This window comes from Chiroxiphia lanceolata, chromosome 4 (genome assembly GCF_009829145.1).
Source record: "Chiroxiphia lanceolata isolate bChiLan1 chromosome 4, bChiLan1.pri, whole genome shotgun sequence".
NCBI lineage: Eukaryota > Metazoa > Chordata > Aves > Passeriformes > Pipridae > Chiroxiphia > Chiroxiphia lanceolata.
Window position 1 is genome coordinate 52,313,599 of NC_045640.1, and position 20,969 is coordinate 52,334,567.

The 20,969-nt window shown below is 39.1% G+C and overlaps 1 protein-coding gene and 1 long non-coding RNA gene across 4 annotated transcripts in view; one reads left to right on the forward strand and one right to left on the reverse strand.

Annotated features, from left to right (window-relative positions):
• Positions 1–20,969, reverse strand: part of RAP1GDS1 (Rap1 GTPase-GDP dissociation stimulator 1) — a 95,757-nt gene that overhangs the window by 859 nt on the left and 73,929 nt on the right. For all 3 annotated transcript variants that reach the window (XM_032685318.1, XM_032685319.1, XM_032685320.1), the window contains 9 exons: positions 16,974–17,102; positions 14,464–14,589; positions 11,604–11,747; positions 11,206–11,337; positions 10,672–10,806; positions 8,961–9,086; positions 7,876–8,015; positions 5,251–5,377; positions 3,707–3,835 (listed from right to left, as the gene is read on the reverse strand). In XM_032685318.1, coding sequence (XP_032541209.1) covers positions 3,707–3,835; positions 5,251–5,377; positions 7,876–8,015; positions 8,961–9,086; positions 10,672–10,806; positions 11,206–11,337; positions 11,604–11,747; positions 14,464–14,589; positions 16,974–17,102 — 1,188 coding nt within the window. The remainder of the gene's footprint in view (positions 1–3,706; positions 3,836–5,250; positions 5,378–7,875; positions 8,016–8,960; positions 9,087–10,671; positions 10,807–11,205; positions 11,338–11,603; positions 11,748–14,463; positions 14,590–16,973; positions 17,103–20,969) is intronic.
• LOC116785577 lies at positions 2,188–5,636 on the forward strand. Its single transcript, XR_004356591.1, has 3 exons — positions 2,188–2,227; positions 2,886–3,334; positions 3,643–5,636. It is a non-coding gene; the product is annotated as an uncharacterized LOC116785577 (long non-coding RNA).

Consider the following 20,969-nt stretch of genomic DNA (forward strand, 5'->3'; position numbering starts at 1 on the left):
TCCATGGATTTCAGGTAGTTATGAGTGATTAAACTGCTGAACAGCAGTTCAGAGCATCCACCTGGACTGCCTTCTAAAACAGAGGCTTTGGAAGTATTTTTACGAAAACATTTTTTCACTTTATTCTTTAAACCAGCCTGACCAAGTGAGCTCTCAGCCTTGACAGGCTCACTGCATTGTTTGTGTGTACCAGCTGTTACTGGTTGTGTGGGGATTGATCCATTAAAGTAATAGATGTGTCACCACCTGGTCACTGTTTGCTGTCCATTCACAGCTCAGCTCTGAAGTTAATGCAAACACAACACACAGAGCATTGCCCAGTGCTGTGCATATGGATACACTGCTCGTGTTTTACTCAAAACTGAGACACTCTGATAAGTCTGATCCTGGATTGCATGGTACTTTAATAAGGAGAGGTTGTGAGCGACTCATAAAATCAAAGCCCCATACTCTAAAAATCTCACAATTTTGATCCAAAGCAGTTGGTTTTGTTTCATGCTCTGTTCAGGCAACTTCAGTGAAATCCCACTCAGCAACAAATGCCTACATGTATTTTTGCTTTCCACATGCTGCTGTGGGCCTGATCCCTGAGAAAACCAAACCAAACCTGCTTCAGATAGCTATGCTGTAGCTGTGCTATTTACTTCTTTTTTCTTTTTAAATTTGTTCCCATCCCTACCTTCTTTCTTGTTCACATATTTTCAGTTTTCGTGCAGTTTAACCCCCACCATGTCAGAGCTGGGAATTCTCATGTTGCTGTGCACCTGGGAACCTGTATGTGATGTCATCAGAGTGATGTCAGTGAAGCTATTGGGGTGATTATGCCATGTAAGCACTTTCTTCTTTCTCCTGAGATATCAACATGTTTATGCAGGCATTTTACTGTGCTTTACAGCGGCTGATAACATCCAGGTTCCCAGACTCTCACACACAGAAGTGACTGTGCTAGCTACAAATGCTCTGCTTTTGATGATTCTTCCGTTTTCCTTTATCCTCATTTTTCTTTCTCTAACCATTCACTCAGTTGCAAGAGAAACTTCCAGATGGCAAGAATCACATATAAATTGATATCTATTTACTGCTTAACACTGTCTGAAGTTCAACAAAGGCAAAAGCAGGGTCCTGCACCTGGGGAAGAATTACCCCCTGCACCAGTACAGGCTGGGGGCCGATCTGCTGGAAAGCAGCTCTGTGGAGAACGACCTGTGGGTCATGAGTTGTCCATGAGCCAGCTGTGTGCCCTAGTGGGCAAGAAGGCCAATGGTATCCTGGGATGCATTAGGAAGAGCATTGCCAGCATGTCAAGGGATGTGATGCTGCCCCTCTACTCAGCCCTGGTGAGGCCACAGCTGGAGTGCTGTGTCCAGTTCTAGGCTCCTCAGTACAAGGGGGACAAGGAGCTGCTGGTGCAGGTCCAGGATAGGGCAACAAAGATGCTTAAGGGATGGGAGCATCTCTCTTATGAGAAAAGGCTGAGGGAGCTGGGAAGAGGTGACTGAGAGGGGACCCCCTGAATATATATATAATTATCTGAAGAGACAGTGACAAGAGGATGGAGCCAGGCACTTCCTGATGGTGCCAAGCAATAGGACAAGAGGCAATGGGCAGAAACTGATGCACAGGAAGTTCCACCTGAATATGGGGAAGAATTTCTTTACTTTGTGGGTGACTGAGCACTGGAACAGGTTGCCCAGAGAGGTTGTGAATCTCCCTCACTGGGGATATTCAAGAATGGTCTGGATGCAATCCTGTGCCATATGCTCTAGGATGACCCTGCTTGAGCAGGGAGGTTGGACCAGATGACCCATTGTGGTCCCTTCCAACCTGACCCATTCTGTGACCCTGTGAATACAGTTGTTGGCAATATCAAGTTAAATGTGATGCCAGATACCCTGTAACAAAGCACAGTAACAACAGCAGTCACTGGAGAATTAAACTTACCAATAATTAAACCAGTGGAACTGCTTATAGTCTTTATGGAACTATACTGGGGTCTATTACTTTAAAATGATTACCCAGGTCTGTTTACAGTAGAATACAGAACATGTAAATGCTCACTGTGTGGAGACAGTGATGAAAACAGTTTAGAGTCAACAGAACTGGGAGAGAGGTGTACTTTAGTATTTTCCCATGTAAAGGACATTTGGCTCTTTGATCCTCCCCTCCTTGGTTAAAATAGTAAAAAAAAGGGTAAGGAGCCTCATGTCTAGGCAGAGCTTACAGTGTGGTGGCAGACTGAACTCTGCCAGTCAGATAATCCTAAAGAACCTCCCCTAAGATAGGACTGATCCATACTCTGGTGGACTAGAGAGACAGGTATTTGACTTTAAATAACTCTGTCAGTCTTGCAGGTGACAAGACTCGAGGAAGGGAAAACGCAACTGTCAGGCGGAATTTCTGAAGATGAATATTTTAGTTGGAAGCAGGTAGGAATATACACACAGTGAGGTTGAGTGGGAACCTTTGCCAAAAGAATTCTGCTCTACAATGGATGGATAATCCCAACCATGAAATGGCTCTAGAAGGTTGTGAGTAAGAACTAAATTTACATGCCTTAACATTAAAATGAATGCTTACTGGGAGCTGAGCCTGGTTAGCAGATTTAGAGCACAACCTTTGCACTGAGATGTGTATACTCTCTAAAACCAAGTATTTGTTTCTATAAGATGGCAGTAATACAGCATTCACATGCATGGATGTACAGGTCACCTGAATTACACTTGCAGTAGGCAAAAACTCTTTAAGAAAAAAAGCACCTCTGTTTACAGAGACAGCACATGCTTAGCTATGGTAACATTTAATCAATTAAACTGAATTGCTGTAAACTCATCTCTGGAAAACCTCAAATATTTCACACTTGGCAAGTCATGTGCAGACAGACTGAGTTTACACCTTTCTGTACTTAATCCAATTGTCATCTTAGTTGTCTGTAAATGCCTGAAACCTTTATGGAATGAAATTAGTTCTCTTTCCACAGACTAAATACTTCTTAAAAAACCAAATGAAAGAAATGTAGCAACTTCTTGAAACCTCAGCTGGGAATCAAATTTTCTGCTCAATGACACCTTGCTCTTTTTTGTTTTGTGGTTTGTTTTGTTTGTTTGTTTGCCCACACACAGGTGGGAAGTTGCAGTATCAAACCACAGCCTGCTACTCCACCCTGAAAACAGCCTGACCTTTAGCAGAGGGTGAGCTCAGAGAGATGAGAGTTTGCAGCCTCCAGCACTGACATGTGTTAATGCATGTCCTGCTCATCTTTCAAAGCAACCTAAACAGTTGTGGCTGGTGGGCTGAGCACATGAGGGCTGCTGAGGGAAGGACTCTTCCTAGTGAGGTAAGTGTAAGGATCCTTCCTAAACCACCATCACACCTCAGTTATAGGGAACTTGCAGCTTAAGATGAAAATGAAGTTCTTGTTAACCTTCATATTTGCAAAGACAACCTGATACTGTCATTTCTTTCCTGTCAAAGTTTGAGTTAGCTGCACCCTGCAGAAGCCAGAGTCTGACTTCTGCAGTTAATATCCCAAACTGATTTAACAGCCTCTTCCTTGAGAGTGTCATAGTAAATTGAACCTTTCTGTGTACATCCATTGTGAACACAAAACCAGTCTCAGTGTGTTTGCATTTGCTCTATGTTCAGGCTGTAGGAGGGAACTAAGTTTGCATCCATAAATCTCAGGAAGCAGCCTCTCCTGAATACTCACCAGATCCTATAAGAGCACAGATCAGCACCATGGAATTGTATTTTATTTCTGGAGCACTCCTGTCGTCTGAGAGCAGTCTGTGTAGAATCTGAACAAGCTGAGCATTTTCAAGATCCTTTTCAGCAGTGACTGAAATAAAGTGAAAATTTTTAAGTCTGTAAGTGCCACTTGCTTTGATGCTTCCGTGTGTAGCTGTTTACTGAAACATGGATCTCTCACTGGAGTGAAAGGGGTGCTGTGGTACATAACTCACTGGTATGAAACTGAAGCACATAATTGATGGTATGATGACAGGAATCACAGCTCTTGCTATAGAAATGTGAAGTTGCCTAACTGCTTGAAAGGACAGCCACAGAGTTTAATGACAAAATCCAGTCTTAAATGTGCAGTGAGCTGATGGAAAAGCCACCAGGCTTTCTAGCTATTTAGGCCAACACTTGCAATATTTCAATTTTCAAGACTTCCATTGCCTGAATTTGCTTTTGGAAATTCTGTCTGAGTAAATACAGATTGTGCAGTTCTTGATTCCATCGTAGAGGGAGCTCAGAGTCCATTATAAAGGCTGTGAAAAACTTTCCAAGATCACAGTGTGAGTTACTACCTCTGTAGCTTTCTAAGAAACATTAGGTATTGAACTGAGGCTTAGCCTTTAAAGGCCTGAAGACAAGAGAGTTAGGCAATTCATGTGACTAGGAACATCTTTCCTTTTATTTAAAACAATTCCCTGATGTACTGGCAGTGATCTGGAAGTTGAACAGAGCATTCCTGTAGTACGCACTTGATGACAAGAGATGAAATCAAGAGCAAAAATAAGTAATGCTATTTGTTTAGTTCCTTATCTTAGTTAATAAGCAAGGATAAGCAGAACCTCAGTTGGCCATTTACCTTTGTTTGGAAATCTGAGGTACTACAAATGCAAGTGAAGCCACATAATCATCTCTGCCTTCATATGGCAACTCTTGCACCTATTTCTGTGGAACTTAATGAAGACATTTTGGGGGCATTATCCATCTCTGTGTGTTCTGTAGCCCTTACTAATTAGGTAAGTGAAAGATTTATTTTCATTCGGCCAGTTGGTTAGAGCATGGTCCTAATAACACCAAGGTTGTGGGTGCAATCTTTGTATGGGCCACTCACTGAAGAGCTGAACTCAATCCTTGTGGGTCCCTTCCAACTCAGAACATTCTGTGATTCTGTGACCATTCCAGTGTAGGAACACGGTCAGGTCATATGGTCTCCACTGTAAAGTACATTCGCCTTCTTTTGGGTTTTACCCGAAATCTGAAAGTTAAATTGAAGGGCCCTTCTAAATCATGTCATCATCTACCAGAAGGATGGAACAGATACTGTAGAACCAGCAGTCTCCAGTTTTCTGCACAACATGACAGCCTGCTGGTGTCTTCATGAACCGTCACGTATTGCTGTGCTACCCAAAGGCAGGTGGAAGGAGGAGGCTGTTCTACACTGCCAAAGAAACTCACACAACTATGGCTTCTCTTGGGCACAGACTGGAAAGGCAACAGGTGAACTGCTGGGATACTCACCTAACTCTAATGCCGCTATTAATGCCAGTGCAACGAGAGCTTCGTTTTGCATTATTACGTGTTCGCTGGTCGCCATGGTTACTAAATGCTTGATGCCACCACTCTGAACAATGGTCCTAATTACATCCTAAAATAAATAACACAAAGATAAAAAAAAAATCTGTATTGCATACAAACTGCATTAAATAAGGAAACCATCATGGAGGCTATGTTATCTTCAGGTAAGGACCCACTCACTGGCTTTATGCACATGGAATCACTTTATACATAAATGTACACACACACACAGGCCTACAAGTTATCTGTTACTACTTTGCAACTGTAAGGTACAATGTGTTAAACCAAGCCAGGTGACCCCATAGCTAAGACACACATAACTAACTCTTTTCCAGGTCATATTGTGTAACTCAACTTCTCACGATGTGCCATCAATCACCAAACAGTGAGGTGTTCAAAGTACCCAGTGAGCCACATATCTGGGATAAGGAAACACAAGAACATTTTCACAGTTTCTTCAAAATGTTCAGAGACGTGAGATCACAACTATTACACCTTACTATGTAACAGAAATGGTGAACTTTAAAAAATATATTTAGAAATAGGCAGGAAAATGAGCAGCAGTCTCTTAAATATTGTGGAATTTTCCTTCAAATACAAAGGAAAGGAAAAGGTAGGTATGGGATACCAATGTGTTGGTTTCTGTTCTAATGCCAACCATTAAAGTGAATTGTTGGCCAATACTGCTGCCCGGTATATAAGAAATTAAAATGTTGACTGGGTTAAATATCCCCTAAATCAGTTCAAAAATACACAGCTGAGATTCTGCTTTCAAGTCCAAAATTTGATCCAACTTGCTTATGTGACAAGCATGAATAAAGATTTCTAGTCTTTGCAGGTACTTGTCAGTTATAATTTTAAAAGTGATTTTGCACCTAATGTTGTCACCATTTTATGTCCCAAAAATTGCAGCCTAATAACTCAAGAGTAACAAATTTAAAACCCTTTTTCCCCTAAATGACATAATGTATGCAAGCGTTTAAGTATTTTTATATATATATATATATATAATAATTATATATATATTATTTATAGAGCATACTTGCAATGATGTGTTTTATTATTTGTGATTTTCTGGTGGAACTCCAAAGTAGTTTTGAGACAATCTAGAAACTGCTAAGTCCTATTTGAATTGGTGTGGAATTTTGGCTGTATAAGCCTTAAGAATCAATCAGCATCTTTGACATCAAAATTTTTTATTTTGTAGGTGAACATCACCCTTTAAAGGTAAAACAGATGACAGCCAAAAGGCTCGGTGCTAGTGTGGCTAAAATCAAAAGTATTTTCTCCATTTTTTTTGGAATGACTAAAACTAAACTACTGTTGCCTTTGTAAATATTACTCCAAATCCTTTAAAGTTAAAAGCCAAATTAAAATCTGACATGCTGTGAAGAACCATACAGTTGTACTCATATTCAAACCTAGAGGGCAGCAAAAGCTTAAAAAAACCCACCCCGTCAGCTCTGTTTTCTTCTTCCCGTCAAGTTTTGTCTATGAGTACATAAACCAAACAAAAATTCACCTGTGACAATTCTGTTAACTTCCTTATTAATATCTATTTCATGCTATCAGTAGTGTCTCCATATTTAGAATTGAATTCTGTTTTCCTGTAGAGAATATTGATAAAATCTTGCATCTGTGGTAGCATTTGCCATTCCACGCATGCTGGGGATTGTGTGGGGTGGGTGTAGAAAAAATGAGAACTCAGAGAAGTGAAACCTGATCAGTTTGAGAGGCTGAACATAAAATGGAGAATGGGTATTAGAGAGAGGTAATATTAGAAACCAGGAAAGATTTAAATCCCCGTAAGGCCTGTTGACTTGTTCTTGGAGAGGCTCAGTATAGATCAGGCCCACACTATGTTTTTCACTTTGTGAAAAACATTCATGCCATGCATGAATGAAGAGGTCACTGTTACAGTCCGAGTTCTCTAAATCACACTTGCTATTTAAGCTCAGTAATGCAGCCTGTGTTCATATCAGTGAACATGCTGAAGGAAGTCTGAGCCTGAAATAGCTTGTCTCCAGAGGAGATGCATTTGTCCCTTCTAAGGCTATGTTCTGCCTAATACTCTCCTGAACAAGGGCGGTGGACTTGGACTGTTTAGGTAAAGGTATTTGATTGAAAGGTATTGAAGGTGACAAGATAAGTTTCTCTTAACATCGTACCTTTAGCCACGTGCAAGCAAGCTTTTGTTAGAATTTGGGATAAATTATGATTTCTAATGATCTGTCAGAATCTTGTAACTCTGAAATATGCTATATGAAAAGCAAGGGGACAGATTATTTCTGGATCTCATTTTTATATAAACATATAGCAAGTTCATAACAACTGAGCTCAATGATTCTTCACATATAACATCACTAAAACATGGAAAATATGGCATGCTGAACTGCTGCAGGATACATTAAAAACAAAAATGAGTCAAAACTTGGGCAGGGGAGATGTAACATGTGAATACCCAACCTGGCTCTCTAGAAGGACCATGTGCTGAAGGGTCAGCTACCGACAGCAAGTGCAGAGTAACTCTTAGTTGTTACAAGCTGACCTTTTTCACCACTAACTTACTTTTGATTTGCTGTGTCGTATAAGTGCAGAAAGTAGTCTGTTGGACTCTCCCATCACACCTGCGTGATCCTTGGCTTCACACCACTCCACCAATCGTTCCACCAGTTTTACATTTTTGCCCAGCTGTTCAGCTGCTTCTGCTACACGATGCCGGAGCCAACAACACAACAAAAAAGTTGTCACTTTTTTTAAGCAAGTGCTAGAAAAACAAGCTGAAAGTTACTAACTAGAAGGCGTTAGTAGAACTTCACTAGCTTGCACTACAACAGCAGAAGTCTAGGCTGCATTGAAGCAAGTAAAGCCAGTCAAAATGGAAACACCTTATCAGCGCAGTTAATGAAGCTTATGTATTGATTAAGAGCAGGGGAAATACAGGTGATGTCAGACCCCCAGGTTAGCTGTGAGCTAGCTCAAAAATTTAAAACCAGGAGGGACCGCTGCCACAAGGGAGCTCTGTTGTCAGTTAGATTAGGTTTGATAGACTAAGTCACGTAAGTTTCTTCAATGAATTTCTGTTTCACATCTAATAGCTTTACTAGAACTATAATGGGTCTTTTGAAAAACTCTGCAGGACTGGGTCAAAAATACATATGCAGCTAATTTACCTCATTAACTACTTGCGGTTTTTAGCAGACTTCTGATTTTATAAATCCTCATCCTGGAATGAGCTGTTAACTCAAAGGTGCTTGTTCTTTTTGAAATTGCAGTCTATTAATTAATAGAGTATTAGCCTGTTCCAAAGAGTGAGGTACAGCCAGGCAATGCGGTAAGTGAACAGCAAAACAGGAGTGGTTGCTTCAAGCACTCACGCCTCAATAAATACTTGTGATGTGACAGTGAAAGGAAATTCAAAAGTAAATAAGTATTTGACACTTATTTGGAGGGTCCCTAGTAGTCAGCTTAGGAGTTCTGAAAGAAAAAATCAACCCACATTCCTCTTCCTTTGCATATGCATTAGATTTATTCCAAGACTTAAGGAATAAAATTTAAAAAAATTCCCTGCTTCTCTCTTTTAAGAATCTTGGCAGCATGTCACAGACTGAACGAAAGAGAATCACTTAACACAGAGAACAGTTTATTTTTACCTTGTGCATCTATTAACATTCTTAATGTTCCCAGCAGCTTGAACTGAACAGGGGGCATCTCCGATCTGAGAAATTTCAATACAGCTTCTGCAACGCCAGCTGATAGCATCTTAGCCTTATTTACAACTGCATGAATAAAGAACAGGGATTGATCTCAAGAACGTTTCTGGAAGATAAGTTATTTCCAAGATGGTCTTGAAGCAAATCTTCGGACGTGGTTTGAAAAATAGGTTGTGAGCACAGACTTCAGGAACATGAGCGTGCGCTGATGCTACCGCATTATGGAAAAATGTCACGGATCCTAAGGCACAGCTGTGAAATTAAGTGCTTTTTCCTAGCATGCACATCTAATTTTCAGTGTTCAGCCTGAACACAAACTTGGGCTAGACTTCTCCACTTGGTCTAGGAATGGCATCTTCCACAAAATGCATCAGGTAGAAGCCCAGGCTAATACTTGCACCCCAAATTATGAGGTAACTTCCCTGAGTCCCAACAATTCTCTTCTATTCCTCAGGCAAAGAAACTAAAGCATCTAATTAGCAGAATAACCTCTTACCCAGTTCCAATATTTTATAAGAACAACACTGGCCTGACATGTCTGGAGTCTGTACCTTTTATTGCCCCCTACCAACCTTTCTTTTATGCCCTCCGCTAGTCTACGCTCTCCGCTTTCGCAGAGCTCTCTCAAATGTATTTAAGGTGCAAATCCTACCCAACAGCATACTTAGAAAAAAGCACTTATTTGATATTCAAAATAGTGTTTTAACAAGCAGCTTATCACTGAGGTCAGTTATTACTTGCTCATTTTTCTTTAACAATGTACAGGGAAGCTTATTTAGGTCTCTGGCAGACACCCTTGAGCACAGGCTATAGGGAAGCTGACTGATTGAAGTGAGAAGAATGACTCACCTGAGAAAGGTAAGCAAACTGCATACCACTAAAGCAGAGTGGGTTTAGTTATGTATGCATGATCATTTCTAAAAAGTTATGGTTTGTCAAAACTGAAAATAGTAAAATAAGGTTAAATGGATAAAAGACTTATTTTTGGCTTGGCACAAGAAAGCATACCACAAGTATTACAGATTTGCTTTGTTTTTTATGTCCATGTGCTCTACCTTTTATGCTTGGGTAATCAAAACTCATACAAATTAAGTTATTAAAAATGACAAAATTACCATTCAGCTCACTGCCTACAAACAGTAACTAATTGCAATAGGCTGGCTATTCTAACAGTCTACCTCCAAATCTAATTTGGCAATTTTCAAAGTCTCAGGAAGTTACAGTAAGGTCCATTGTTTCAACAAAGTGGGCACTGTTCTCTGGTGGGGATCCTCAGCTGTGATACAGATCCCAAAGGAAGCAACCAAAAAAACTCATAATGCAGTGCTCTGGACAAAAGGGTTTGAGAAATCATATCCAAGGCCTCCTCACCTCCTTGCCTTTTACAAAGCTGCTCTTTTGTTGGTGGGAGATACTGTGGGATCAGAGGGGCAAAGGACGGTCACTAGGCCTGTGATGTATTTTGAACTGCTTGTCACAACTGCTGTGCAACAGACACAAAAGCAATGATGGGGCAGGATGAAAAGCAGCAGTGTGATCTCCCTCTAGGACTAGGACTGTCAGTCAGTTCTCCCACCCTCATTCCCTGGGGGGTGCAGTGGGAGAGCAGAATGTCACCTTTGGGTAGTTAGCAATGCAAAGAGAGGCTTACCAGGAATAGCCAGGTTTCTGAGCGCGCTCAGTGCAGCATGCTGCACAGTTACATTTCCATCCTCCACATGTCTGTCTAGCAGATCCATCAGCTTTTGAACTATGCCATTATCCACCATATGGATGCAGTTTCCGTCTGTGCGAGATGAGACAAGTCACTTGTGAATGGAAGATCATTACTAAGATTTTTACGATAATGTCTTACGAATGGAAGGGTTATTTCCTTCCTCCTTTCCAGATTTCATCGTTTAGAATTTGACCATCATCAATGGGAGCTGCAGTGCTCACAACAAACTTAGAAAAGTGATAGAAGAAACACTGAAGAAGGCAGAAATCCCCTATACCCCTCTAAAAATGCAAAATAGTATTTTTAAAGTAGGCTTAATGCTTTTCAGGACTGTAAAGTATAAAACTACTGATGTTGCTGTATAAACACCAGCTTTACTGTGACACAGGTTTTGTTTGTAGCTGTACAGACAGAGCATGATAGAAGGGCACACATAAATTTACATAAGCTATTATGGCATGTTCTTACCATTTCTGGCAAAATTTGCAATAGCCAGTGCTCCTGCAAGCTGTAGCTGATGACTATTGGAAGGAATCCATGAAAGCACTCTTTGGAACACACTGCCTTTTCCTCCTTCAAATAACTTCTGCATGGATTCATCTGGGGTAAAAAGCACAGACAGTCAGCAAACCAAAAAAGTGTTTGTTAGGGAAACTTCTCTTTATGTTTGTGAAGCTATGCTTCCACTACAATTAATACAGTCCTGCAGTGGGATCAGGACAAAATTGACCTGTTAAATGTTTGCCTGGTGGGTAGCAGGTCCTCTAAGTTATTTAGAAAATTAATGAATAGTGAAATTCGGCAGCCAAACAGCATTACAAATATCTGCTGTTGCTTTGCAGAAGACAGTGACAGCCCATACTTACCTCCAAGCAATAACAGAACCATAAGATCAGAAGCTGTTTTCAGCTCTGCAATATCATCCTCTTTGTCACTGTCCACAGTCTTCTGGACGATCTCAAGTAAGCACTCCACCAAGCCTGCTTCAACCAGCTGCAGTTTAATGACATCTGAAGAACAGCATGGATAATGGGAGTCAGAATCAGGATTTTAAATACACCTATCGCACACACATGCAAGACAGACTGTGAGAAGAAGTAGTGAAGAAATCACTGTTTTCACTGATGGCTTGTATACATAAACCTGCAACTTCTTTATTTGAAATTCTTAGGGCCAACTTCTGTTATTACTCATCTAGCAGGCACTCCCTAAACGGCCTTTAGAGCACAACCATACACTGAAGCTCTGTGGAGTCCTTCACTTCTCAAAAATGAGGATATTTCTCTACAGCAAACTTCTGGCATCTCAGTCATGACACAGCAGACTTATAAGGACTGTGCTGTGTTCATGCTTTCCAAAGACTTTGGACTATGCTGCAGAATAAACTTAGGGTTTCTTATTCTGTTTCATGTACAGAAGCGTTACTGACTTCATTGACACAAATAAGTATAAAACATGGAACTTTTTGATGAAATCTTAGACCAAGCAATTTCTTTTAGTTGAGACAATATTTTTGCCATTCATTGAAAGGGCTGCAGCAGGAGTACAGTAAGGTCAAATCCAAAAGGCTGGGTCTGGAGGGAAGTTTGTTGTGATTGAAGAAAAACTGGAAATTGATGAGGCAAACACATTTCTTAGTTATTACTAGAAACAAGGCTCAAGAAGGCAATAAATACGTTTTTCAGGTGGTGACACAGAACCTGGGAACAGTGTTTTATCTCCTGTTTCCACAACAACAAAATCTTTAACAGATACTTCCCTGTGAACTTGGAGCTGGGAATCTCCTCACATGCCTAAACTCCCTTTCCATTAAGATGGAATGGCAGGTCGTCTGATGCTGTTATTAAGTCTTTTCACACATGAAAGTGATTCTGGTAGTTTTTGCATGCTGGTTTTGGAAAACACAGTCACAAAGCTCTGCAGAAGTGTGCAAAGAAATAGATTTCTCTCACCTTTCCGCATGAAATGGTGTTTTAACAATAAGCCGTTTAACCCAAGTTAAAATATTTGTAAAGGCCAAAGCTTTGGAAATATTTTTTTCTTACAGTTTACAAGCCACAGATGGGAGAGGAAGTGTATTCTACCTCTGGTGGAGGATGTGTCTGACTCTCAGTTTCCTGGTGTCAGTAGGCTTCTGGCCTGAGTGAAATTCATTGTTCCTCTAAGAGCAACTGACCTTCTCATGAACTTTGTTAGGGAATGCAAAATATCCAGTTGGGATTTTTTTAAGATAGGCACTTTTGCACTGAGGTGCTTTAAAAAATAGAGAATTCCCTTAGTTCCAGAATATCGGGTTGGAGATGTCTTGTGATTTGAAACTGAAACTGCTACACCAATGTGCTTAATCAACAACTAAATAAGAAACAAGCTTAAAACACCCCAACCACCAAAATCTAGACTCTGCAAATACTTAATTTAGATGTTTTTTTCCTTCTGACCTATTGCTAATTGTCTGCAATCAAAAGCACCTAAATAGTACCAGCACAGTGAACTCATTGAAGTATGCCTTGAATTCACAGTGGAAATGTTCAGCTGACTACCTCGTACATGCAGGAACCTGAGTTATCGTCAGCAGCAGTGAACTTCTCAAATCTAACTGGAACTAAAAAACATAGTCTAAGAAAAATTAAGCATTTGAACTGAAATACGTCAAATACACAAAACGTTCAACCCTATTCCATGTCAGTCCCTGAGAATGGAATAACTCAGAGCAACTGGCTAGTTATTATATAATAAATTAATATATTTTGGAAAAAATGTGCAGCTTTAGAACTGAAAAAAGGAATTTATTTCCCATACCACTTAAAAGTCAAAATAACTTTTTAAATTAAAGCTTATCTTAATTTATACAATGTAAGACAGACACACACAGAGTGTGTATGTACACAGAGTAGAATGAAACCTAAATCTTTAGAGTTTGCAATTCTATCTAATAATTTATTCAAATTAAACAAGCTTTAATGCTGAGATGGTTAAAACAAAGTTATAGAGCCATCAAATACGGTGATGTCTTCCATACTTAGAACTGTTTCCAACTGCAGTCCAGCTCCATTTCCACTAAGGGTAGATGACAGATTGTACAAACTACCTTTGTACCACCCTTTGTTCCTTTGGGAAGAACATCCCAGAGGAGTCATCAGGTGTACGTCACTTCCTGTTCTGGCTTGAGCAGTGAATGAAATTCCCAGGGGCCACCTGGGGCTACCACAGTATATGCCACCAAACACCCAAATTAAATTCCTATGATCTCTTAACAAACATTAAATGGAGTGTCCATCTCTTAGCTCTGCAATTAACACGTCCCTAGCAAAAATAATGTCCATAGGAAATGGAACTGCTAGTGGCTCTGCGATTCCATGAAATGATGTCCTGGTGCTGCAATGGTCTATTCATGCTTGAGCCAGCTTTTGCAGACAAATGTTGTAAAGCCCTCTAAAAAGCAGTTTTTGATATTCCCACTGAGGGCACAGGGAAATAAAATATAACATAATCATAGAGTGAATCACAGATGGAATTAGCATCAACAATTTGTTAGCTCCTGTCATACGCTCGACAAAAAAATGAAGACCTATTCACCGTGCATGAAACTACCATCACAAGGGTCAGTCATAGTGGCTTCTGAACAAAGCAGCCAGTTACTCTGCATTTAGTCCCTGAAAGAGATACCAATACACCAAAATACACATAAGGGAATGAGTAAAAGATAGTGCAAGAAAAAATTCTCACCATTTTCTGCCAGGGGAGCCAAAACTTCAAAAATCATCTCTTTTTTATCATGCTCTATTTGCTTCTTGAACAGTTTCACAAGCTCTTCAGCAATGTTTGTGTAGGCAAACTGCTCCTTACTTGACTCTGTGAAGCAAAAGGAAAAATTCAGTATGAAGTAAACAAATCACATCAAAAGGTAGGACTATTTATTTTCTCTTTGTTACCACTGGTAAGATGACTCTTTATTCACAGTAAGATGACTAATAGTGCTCTTGACAGACAAGAACAATAGACTTGTGCTTGTCACAAAATGAAAAGATACATGTCTCACACTTTCAGATAAATGTGCTGACCTGAATTTATTATGACTAAGGCTGTAAAAACTATATAAATATATGATCAAGGCTGTTGGGGCTGGTTTTGCCCAACAAAATGTAAAGGTAGCTATAGAAACAGTAACAGTACAAAAATATATATTAAGTCTTTGATTTCCCTCATCTTAACAGGAAGAAGAGCAGGTTATATAGCACATTGTCTATGGGAGAGATGAAGATTTGCACTCAATGCTTTAATATTTACATGGTTTCACAATGTTGACATTTCTTTTGAAATCTGTGTGTGGCTGTTGCTGGGCCATCTCACCCTGCACAGAGAGCATAAAGCAGCTTTTACAGATGGGTGGGCTTCCTACCAGCAGATTAGCCAGCAGATCTTCAACTGTACATTCAACAAAAGCATCTCTTATTCCACTGCCTGTATCATATTCCTCCTCCCTGGCAGTATTACAAGGGATGCAGGTGGTAGGGCTGGTGTTCTGCATTCTCCAGTTGCCACCTCCTGAGGGCCATCTGTAGTTAGAAAATCTTCCAGCACCTTTGCTATTGCTCTGATGGATGGTTAGGGATTATTTTAATCTAGAACTGACACCAAGGACTTGGGAAAAGCATGAACTGAAGACCTAGACTCTTTTGTGCACATTCCATTATTGTTTTCTCTCACTATGCACAGTTGCACAGCATATTCTAAGTGGATTTTTGATTTTTCCAGTATTTTTAAAAGGAGATTCATCACTCTCTTTATTGGTTTGTGCCCTGCTTTGGCAGAGAATAAGAGTCATATAATGCTTTCCAATGCAGTTGTCTCTTAAGGGGTGCAAAATGATAACTCCACCAAAAAATTCCCTGAAGTTACAAGGTAAAAATAAAATAATACAGTTTCAATGTGACTGACTAAACTATTGCTTAAGGGAGATTAAAGTATTACAAACTAAATTAATTTTGTGCCAATTTTAAAGAATGAGGACCTTTTCATCACATAACAGGAAAGGAAGCAGCTACTGTTAAGCTTCTTTCCCATGGTTCTTGTTACTCAACAGGACAGAGCTGGATCTTTCCAAAGAGGGAAAGGCAATGTAGTTCTCCATGAGGCTACCATTTCTTGTATTTTATATCCTTATGGTTTTAGTTGCATCTAAGCACTAGAATTTTCAGAGTATGACTCTTATTATACTTTCTGTTGTGCAGACACAGTACACCAGTGCCCATCTTGAAGACCTGTCATCTATTAACTTCTTTAGCGCTACTTTGATGGCTCTTTCTGTTGTTGAGTTGTTAAAGAGGAGTTGTCTACTGTAAGTGAAGGTATCATGTGTACGATCAGACCACTAGATATGATGTTCTTTCTGGCCTTGGAATCTGTGAACTCAGGCCACCAAACACTACAAACTCAGAGATATATTTTTCATATTTTGAACTGCTGAATGTTCTCAGAAAAACAGGATGATATCATAACTGCTATATTATTCTACTGCAGTGCAAAAAAACTCATAAGACTAAAATTTCATTGAATAGGTTAGCAAAAGAATAGCAATGTAAAACATAAGTGATAATAAAACATAGGCTGTAACAACCTGTTGATTTACACTTGATCGAATTCCAATGAAAACTAATCCAGCTGCAAAGACACTGGATCAAAGCAGGGCTACAAACTTCAATTTAAATGAAGTTGTAACTAAAATTGCTAAAGATAACATCTATTCATGATTTATACATGGAAGCATTTAGACTAGAACATGTTAAAACTCTTTACCTAAAAGAATATTGTATAGGCAGATTAATGAACTGTGCCTGTCTCAGTTTCATTGAGAGATTTTCATGAGTCAAAGTTAATCCTGATAAAACTTTGTGGACCTACACCAGGATACAATATTTATATTATTAATAAACAATTCACAGTAAGTAGCAGTGCTATGGAAATACTGTTTGGATGATTTAAAACGTGTTTAGTTGCACTGAAGAACATTAACAGAAAACGTAAGATTCTATTAAGCACTCAAATAAATTTCAATTACTGAAGGCGAAAAAAAAAGACAATTATAGATTCTATGGAAAATAAGCAGAAACTGCTTGTCTATTATTATAGAGTGTACCAAAAGGAATGGAACAAGCATCAGTGCAAAGCTTTTGTTAGTCTTTAACTAAGACTTAACGTAACTGAATGTGAATTTGAGATTAATATCATGGACTTACCGAGTTCTGCTAAATTGCCAAATGCAACAAGGCACATTTCTGTCAGAGCTGCATTTTGGCAATGAATACCCAACAATTTCACTAACGTAGGAATAACACCCATATTGATAAGCTGTGACTGCAACGTATCTACATAAAAAGAAAGTACAACAGTGAGTTAGCATTTCTGTTCGTAGTACCATTCCTTTAACCAAAAAAGCATTTTTCACACAAAGCAACTTCTAGGCTAAGCAGCATTTAAATGTCTGTCTCCTCTGCTCTGCTACACTATCAGGTCCAGAGTTGAGATATGGACTCATAATTCTCCTTGTCCCTGGCAATGGGATGTATTCCCAGAAATATTCCTTCCTGATCTGGTCATAGGGTATAATGAGTTATGCAGCTACTGACAATTTTGTGGTTATCAGGTTCTTAATACATGTCGGGTTTGATTCTGGGCTCACTGAGACGAGCCGGCTGAAATCAACCTAAACTAGGTCAGTGAAATAGTTATTTATCTGAGAGCTTTTTCTATATACTCTTTTATTATTAAAGAGCAAACCCGGAAAATTAAAATTAGGATGAATATAAACTGGCACTGAAATAAACACGAAAAGTTTCATAAACACAGAAGTCACAATGTAGATTATGAGGAGCTTGAGAAAAAAGAAAGTTTAATAAAGACAAAAAATGGAAGGTTTAAGAAAAGTCCTTAGAAGCCATTCTGATAATTTCTTGCATAGGATGAAAGTTTATAGTATTTACAAGTAAGAAAGTTATTGCTCCTAGATGTCTGCAAATAGAAAGATGCTTTGATGGTTAGGCAGAAACGTGATTGTTTTGAAGGATTATTTATAACGATATTTTCTCTTACACATTTTACCTATAACATAGCAAAGAAGAAAAACATTGGTTTACAGTTGAATAGAATGAAGCAGACTTAAATAAACACACCAGATGTTGTTTAGTAATTTTCCTAAGCATCTTTTTTCCTTTGTTTCCAAGCACTTTGACTATGTTTAAATGTTACAGACCCAAAAGACAAGGATCCAAAGCCCAGTGAAGTCAAGAGAATTGTATTACTTCATTTAGCTTTGGGTCAAGCCCTACAGGGGAATTCTGGGGTTTTTTTTGTGTTTGGGGTTTTTTTTTTTGTTGTTTTCCTTTTTAAGGAATTCATTCTAGGCAACTGAAATCAGTTGGACGTTTTATATCTGTGGGATCAGAGCCATAAAAAATTGCAGATTTTTACAGGGAGATAAAAACATATTACACCTTAAGTTTAGCAAATTTAGTACCACCTCACGCTCTCAAAAAGCTCTTTGCCCTCAAAATTCTGCCAAATGTGTTTGAAATTTTCATATAATAAAAATTATGAAAATATTCCAGAATATTTAGCTCATTTTTATTAAGCATAAAAGACTTTTATAATAATTATCAATTTGGTACACTAAGTAAGTAAAAGCCATGGTTATTACAGGTTAGTGGGGATGAGCAGGAATCCTTATGGCTTGACATCTTTAATAAAACTGTATTACTTACCAGTAACTGAATTTCCTTTTTTGGGGAGAGGGATTATCTCTTCCACAGATTCATGATCTTTAGTGAAATTTATGAGAACACCATGTCAGACACCAAAGAGCTGTTGAAGTTGTCAAATTTCAGGTAAGTACAAATTGTACTAGCGCATGCATTGAATGCCATTTTACCTCTGGCAGATGTGTGAGTCACTACTACACCCTCCTACTTCAATCCAAACTGACTGCAAAAATCTGTCTCTGAATAGGAAAATTGGAGCAGGGGGAGATGGTTCTGTGGAGAAAATTATTGTGTAGGAGAACTCAAGTTACTGGTAAATAATCTGGTTTTGTCCTTGTTTTGTGATTGTCCCCTGCAGACACTTAAAAATTCTGAAGGAAAACTGGTAGTCATGGAGAGTGGGAGAACAAAGACACAAACCACAAATGCCATAGAACATTATGTGGAAAGAAATTGCTTTGTTACTAGACTATACCTTTATGTCACTGTAAAAATCACTTTATCCAACTGTAATGGACAGAGAGACAATCTCTATGGGCTTCATTCTGACATCAGAAGCATAAACTCTCAATTTTGAGGAGGGTTTTTTTTTTCTGCTGTCTCTTTCTTAATACAAAATATATAAAAAGCATGGAGGAGAAGATGAGTGGAAAAATGGAAACCACATCCATCTTTGAAAGGAAACAGGAATCTTTAGAGCCAAACAGAAGGATATACTGTTGGTCAAGAGAGCATGGAGTGCACTGACTAAAGGGCCTCTAGAATTTCCAAGTAAGAAAAAAAGGAAAAAAACCCCACATACTAAGAAAGGACAATTGTACTGGGTCAAAAGTCAGGTATTATATCAGACTCCATACCAGTCTCATTTCCCTGGAGTAGAAGGATGACACCTGAGTACAGGAATTGTCTCCAGTGGTAAGAATGGCATTACAAGAATTGTCAGTAGGGTAACCATTGCCTTAACAGCAGTAAGCGGAGGGATAAATTTTCTCTTTTGACGAAGACAGGACAACCCCATGAGTCACAAAGCTGCATAGGAGGTGAGATCTTTGAAAATAAAAGGCTGCCAGCAGCTATTTGCAATGTTTATACTTAAGCTTGGGCTTGCCATACAAATTCTGGACTTGACATTTACATCTGTCGTTACCACCAATAGGAGGTTCTTTCTCTAGCAAAGTCTATTAAGCAGTTCAAGAGAAAAGCATTAGGCATCTCAGTGGTATTGAGACCTACAGCACTTTTTAGTTCAGAGAAATTAAAAGCATCTAAGTGGTTCAGCCTTAGCTGAAAAGACTGCCAGCAGTTCTGTATCTGTCCGAGGAAAGACCTCAGACTGGGTAACTTGGATTAACTGCGTATCTTGGCCTTTCACTGCAGGAAGTGTTAATGCCCTACTAGAGCAGGAAACAAATTCAGGGGACACATGCATCCATCCTACAAGCAGTTGCCTGACACAGGACTAAAGCAAGCCATGAAGCCAGGCAACATCGTATCTCAGGATGAAACAGCTTCCTAAGCAGAACTTTATGCACAGTGAGCAGGAAGCATGAAAAACTGAATGCCTCTTCTGAATTTATGACTCAAAGCCACATTTTACACTGCTATCACATGTTGCACTAGTAAAATGCCTCTGTGTTCTTTTGGGGTGAAAAGCACTGACAGTGATGCTGTACAGATGCATATACAGGTATATAAAAGGCAATCAATACATGCGCCAGCACAAAGAATTACCTACCTAAAACTTGAATTTCAATGGCTCCATGTCCTTCGGTGACACACATGGAAGCTCCAAAGAGTAAGATCTGGGGAGAATATCCCAAATTGAGAACTTTATCGGGGTCATTTTTGTTTAAAACTCTGATTTAGGCTAGTTCATGATTTTGAAAAGAATTTCAGAAAACAACTCATCATTTGTGTCCCATAAGCAACTGTGATTATAATGCTGAAGGAATTTGTACAAATTGGTGGCATGATTTCATACCCTAGAGAAACCTGCTTGCAATCCCCATAGCTATATTAAATCATCACATAACATAAAAGTGATTGTATTGATTATCTCACTATCATAAGGAACATACTTTTTATCTGCTTTTACATACTTTAGGTTACTTTGCATTTAAATATATTTAAGTGTTGAAAGCATGCTAGACGTCTTTAGCTGTGATGTAAATGAAACAAAAACCACGGCAAGCATGAAAATTAGCAAAGGTAAATCTTAGGAGGAAGCATTATTGAAATATTGCTTTTAGACCACAATAATGGTGTCATAAATCTCCCTTCCACTTCTTGTGTATTTACATAACTTCTGCAGAAGGTCAACAGTGCACATCAGTCCCCAACATTCATTCCAGTTGCTAAGAGTTTTGTGAGAATAAGAAAGGGTTGGCAGTTGTATGATTTAACATCAGGATGTCACTTTTTACAAAGGCACTGAAGGAAAGAGAACCTTGACAGACTGAAGTTTAATATGGAATGAAA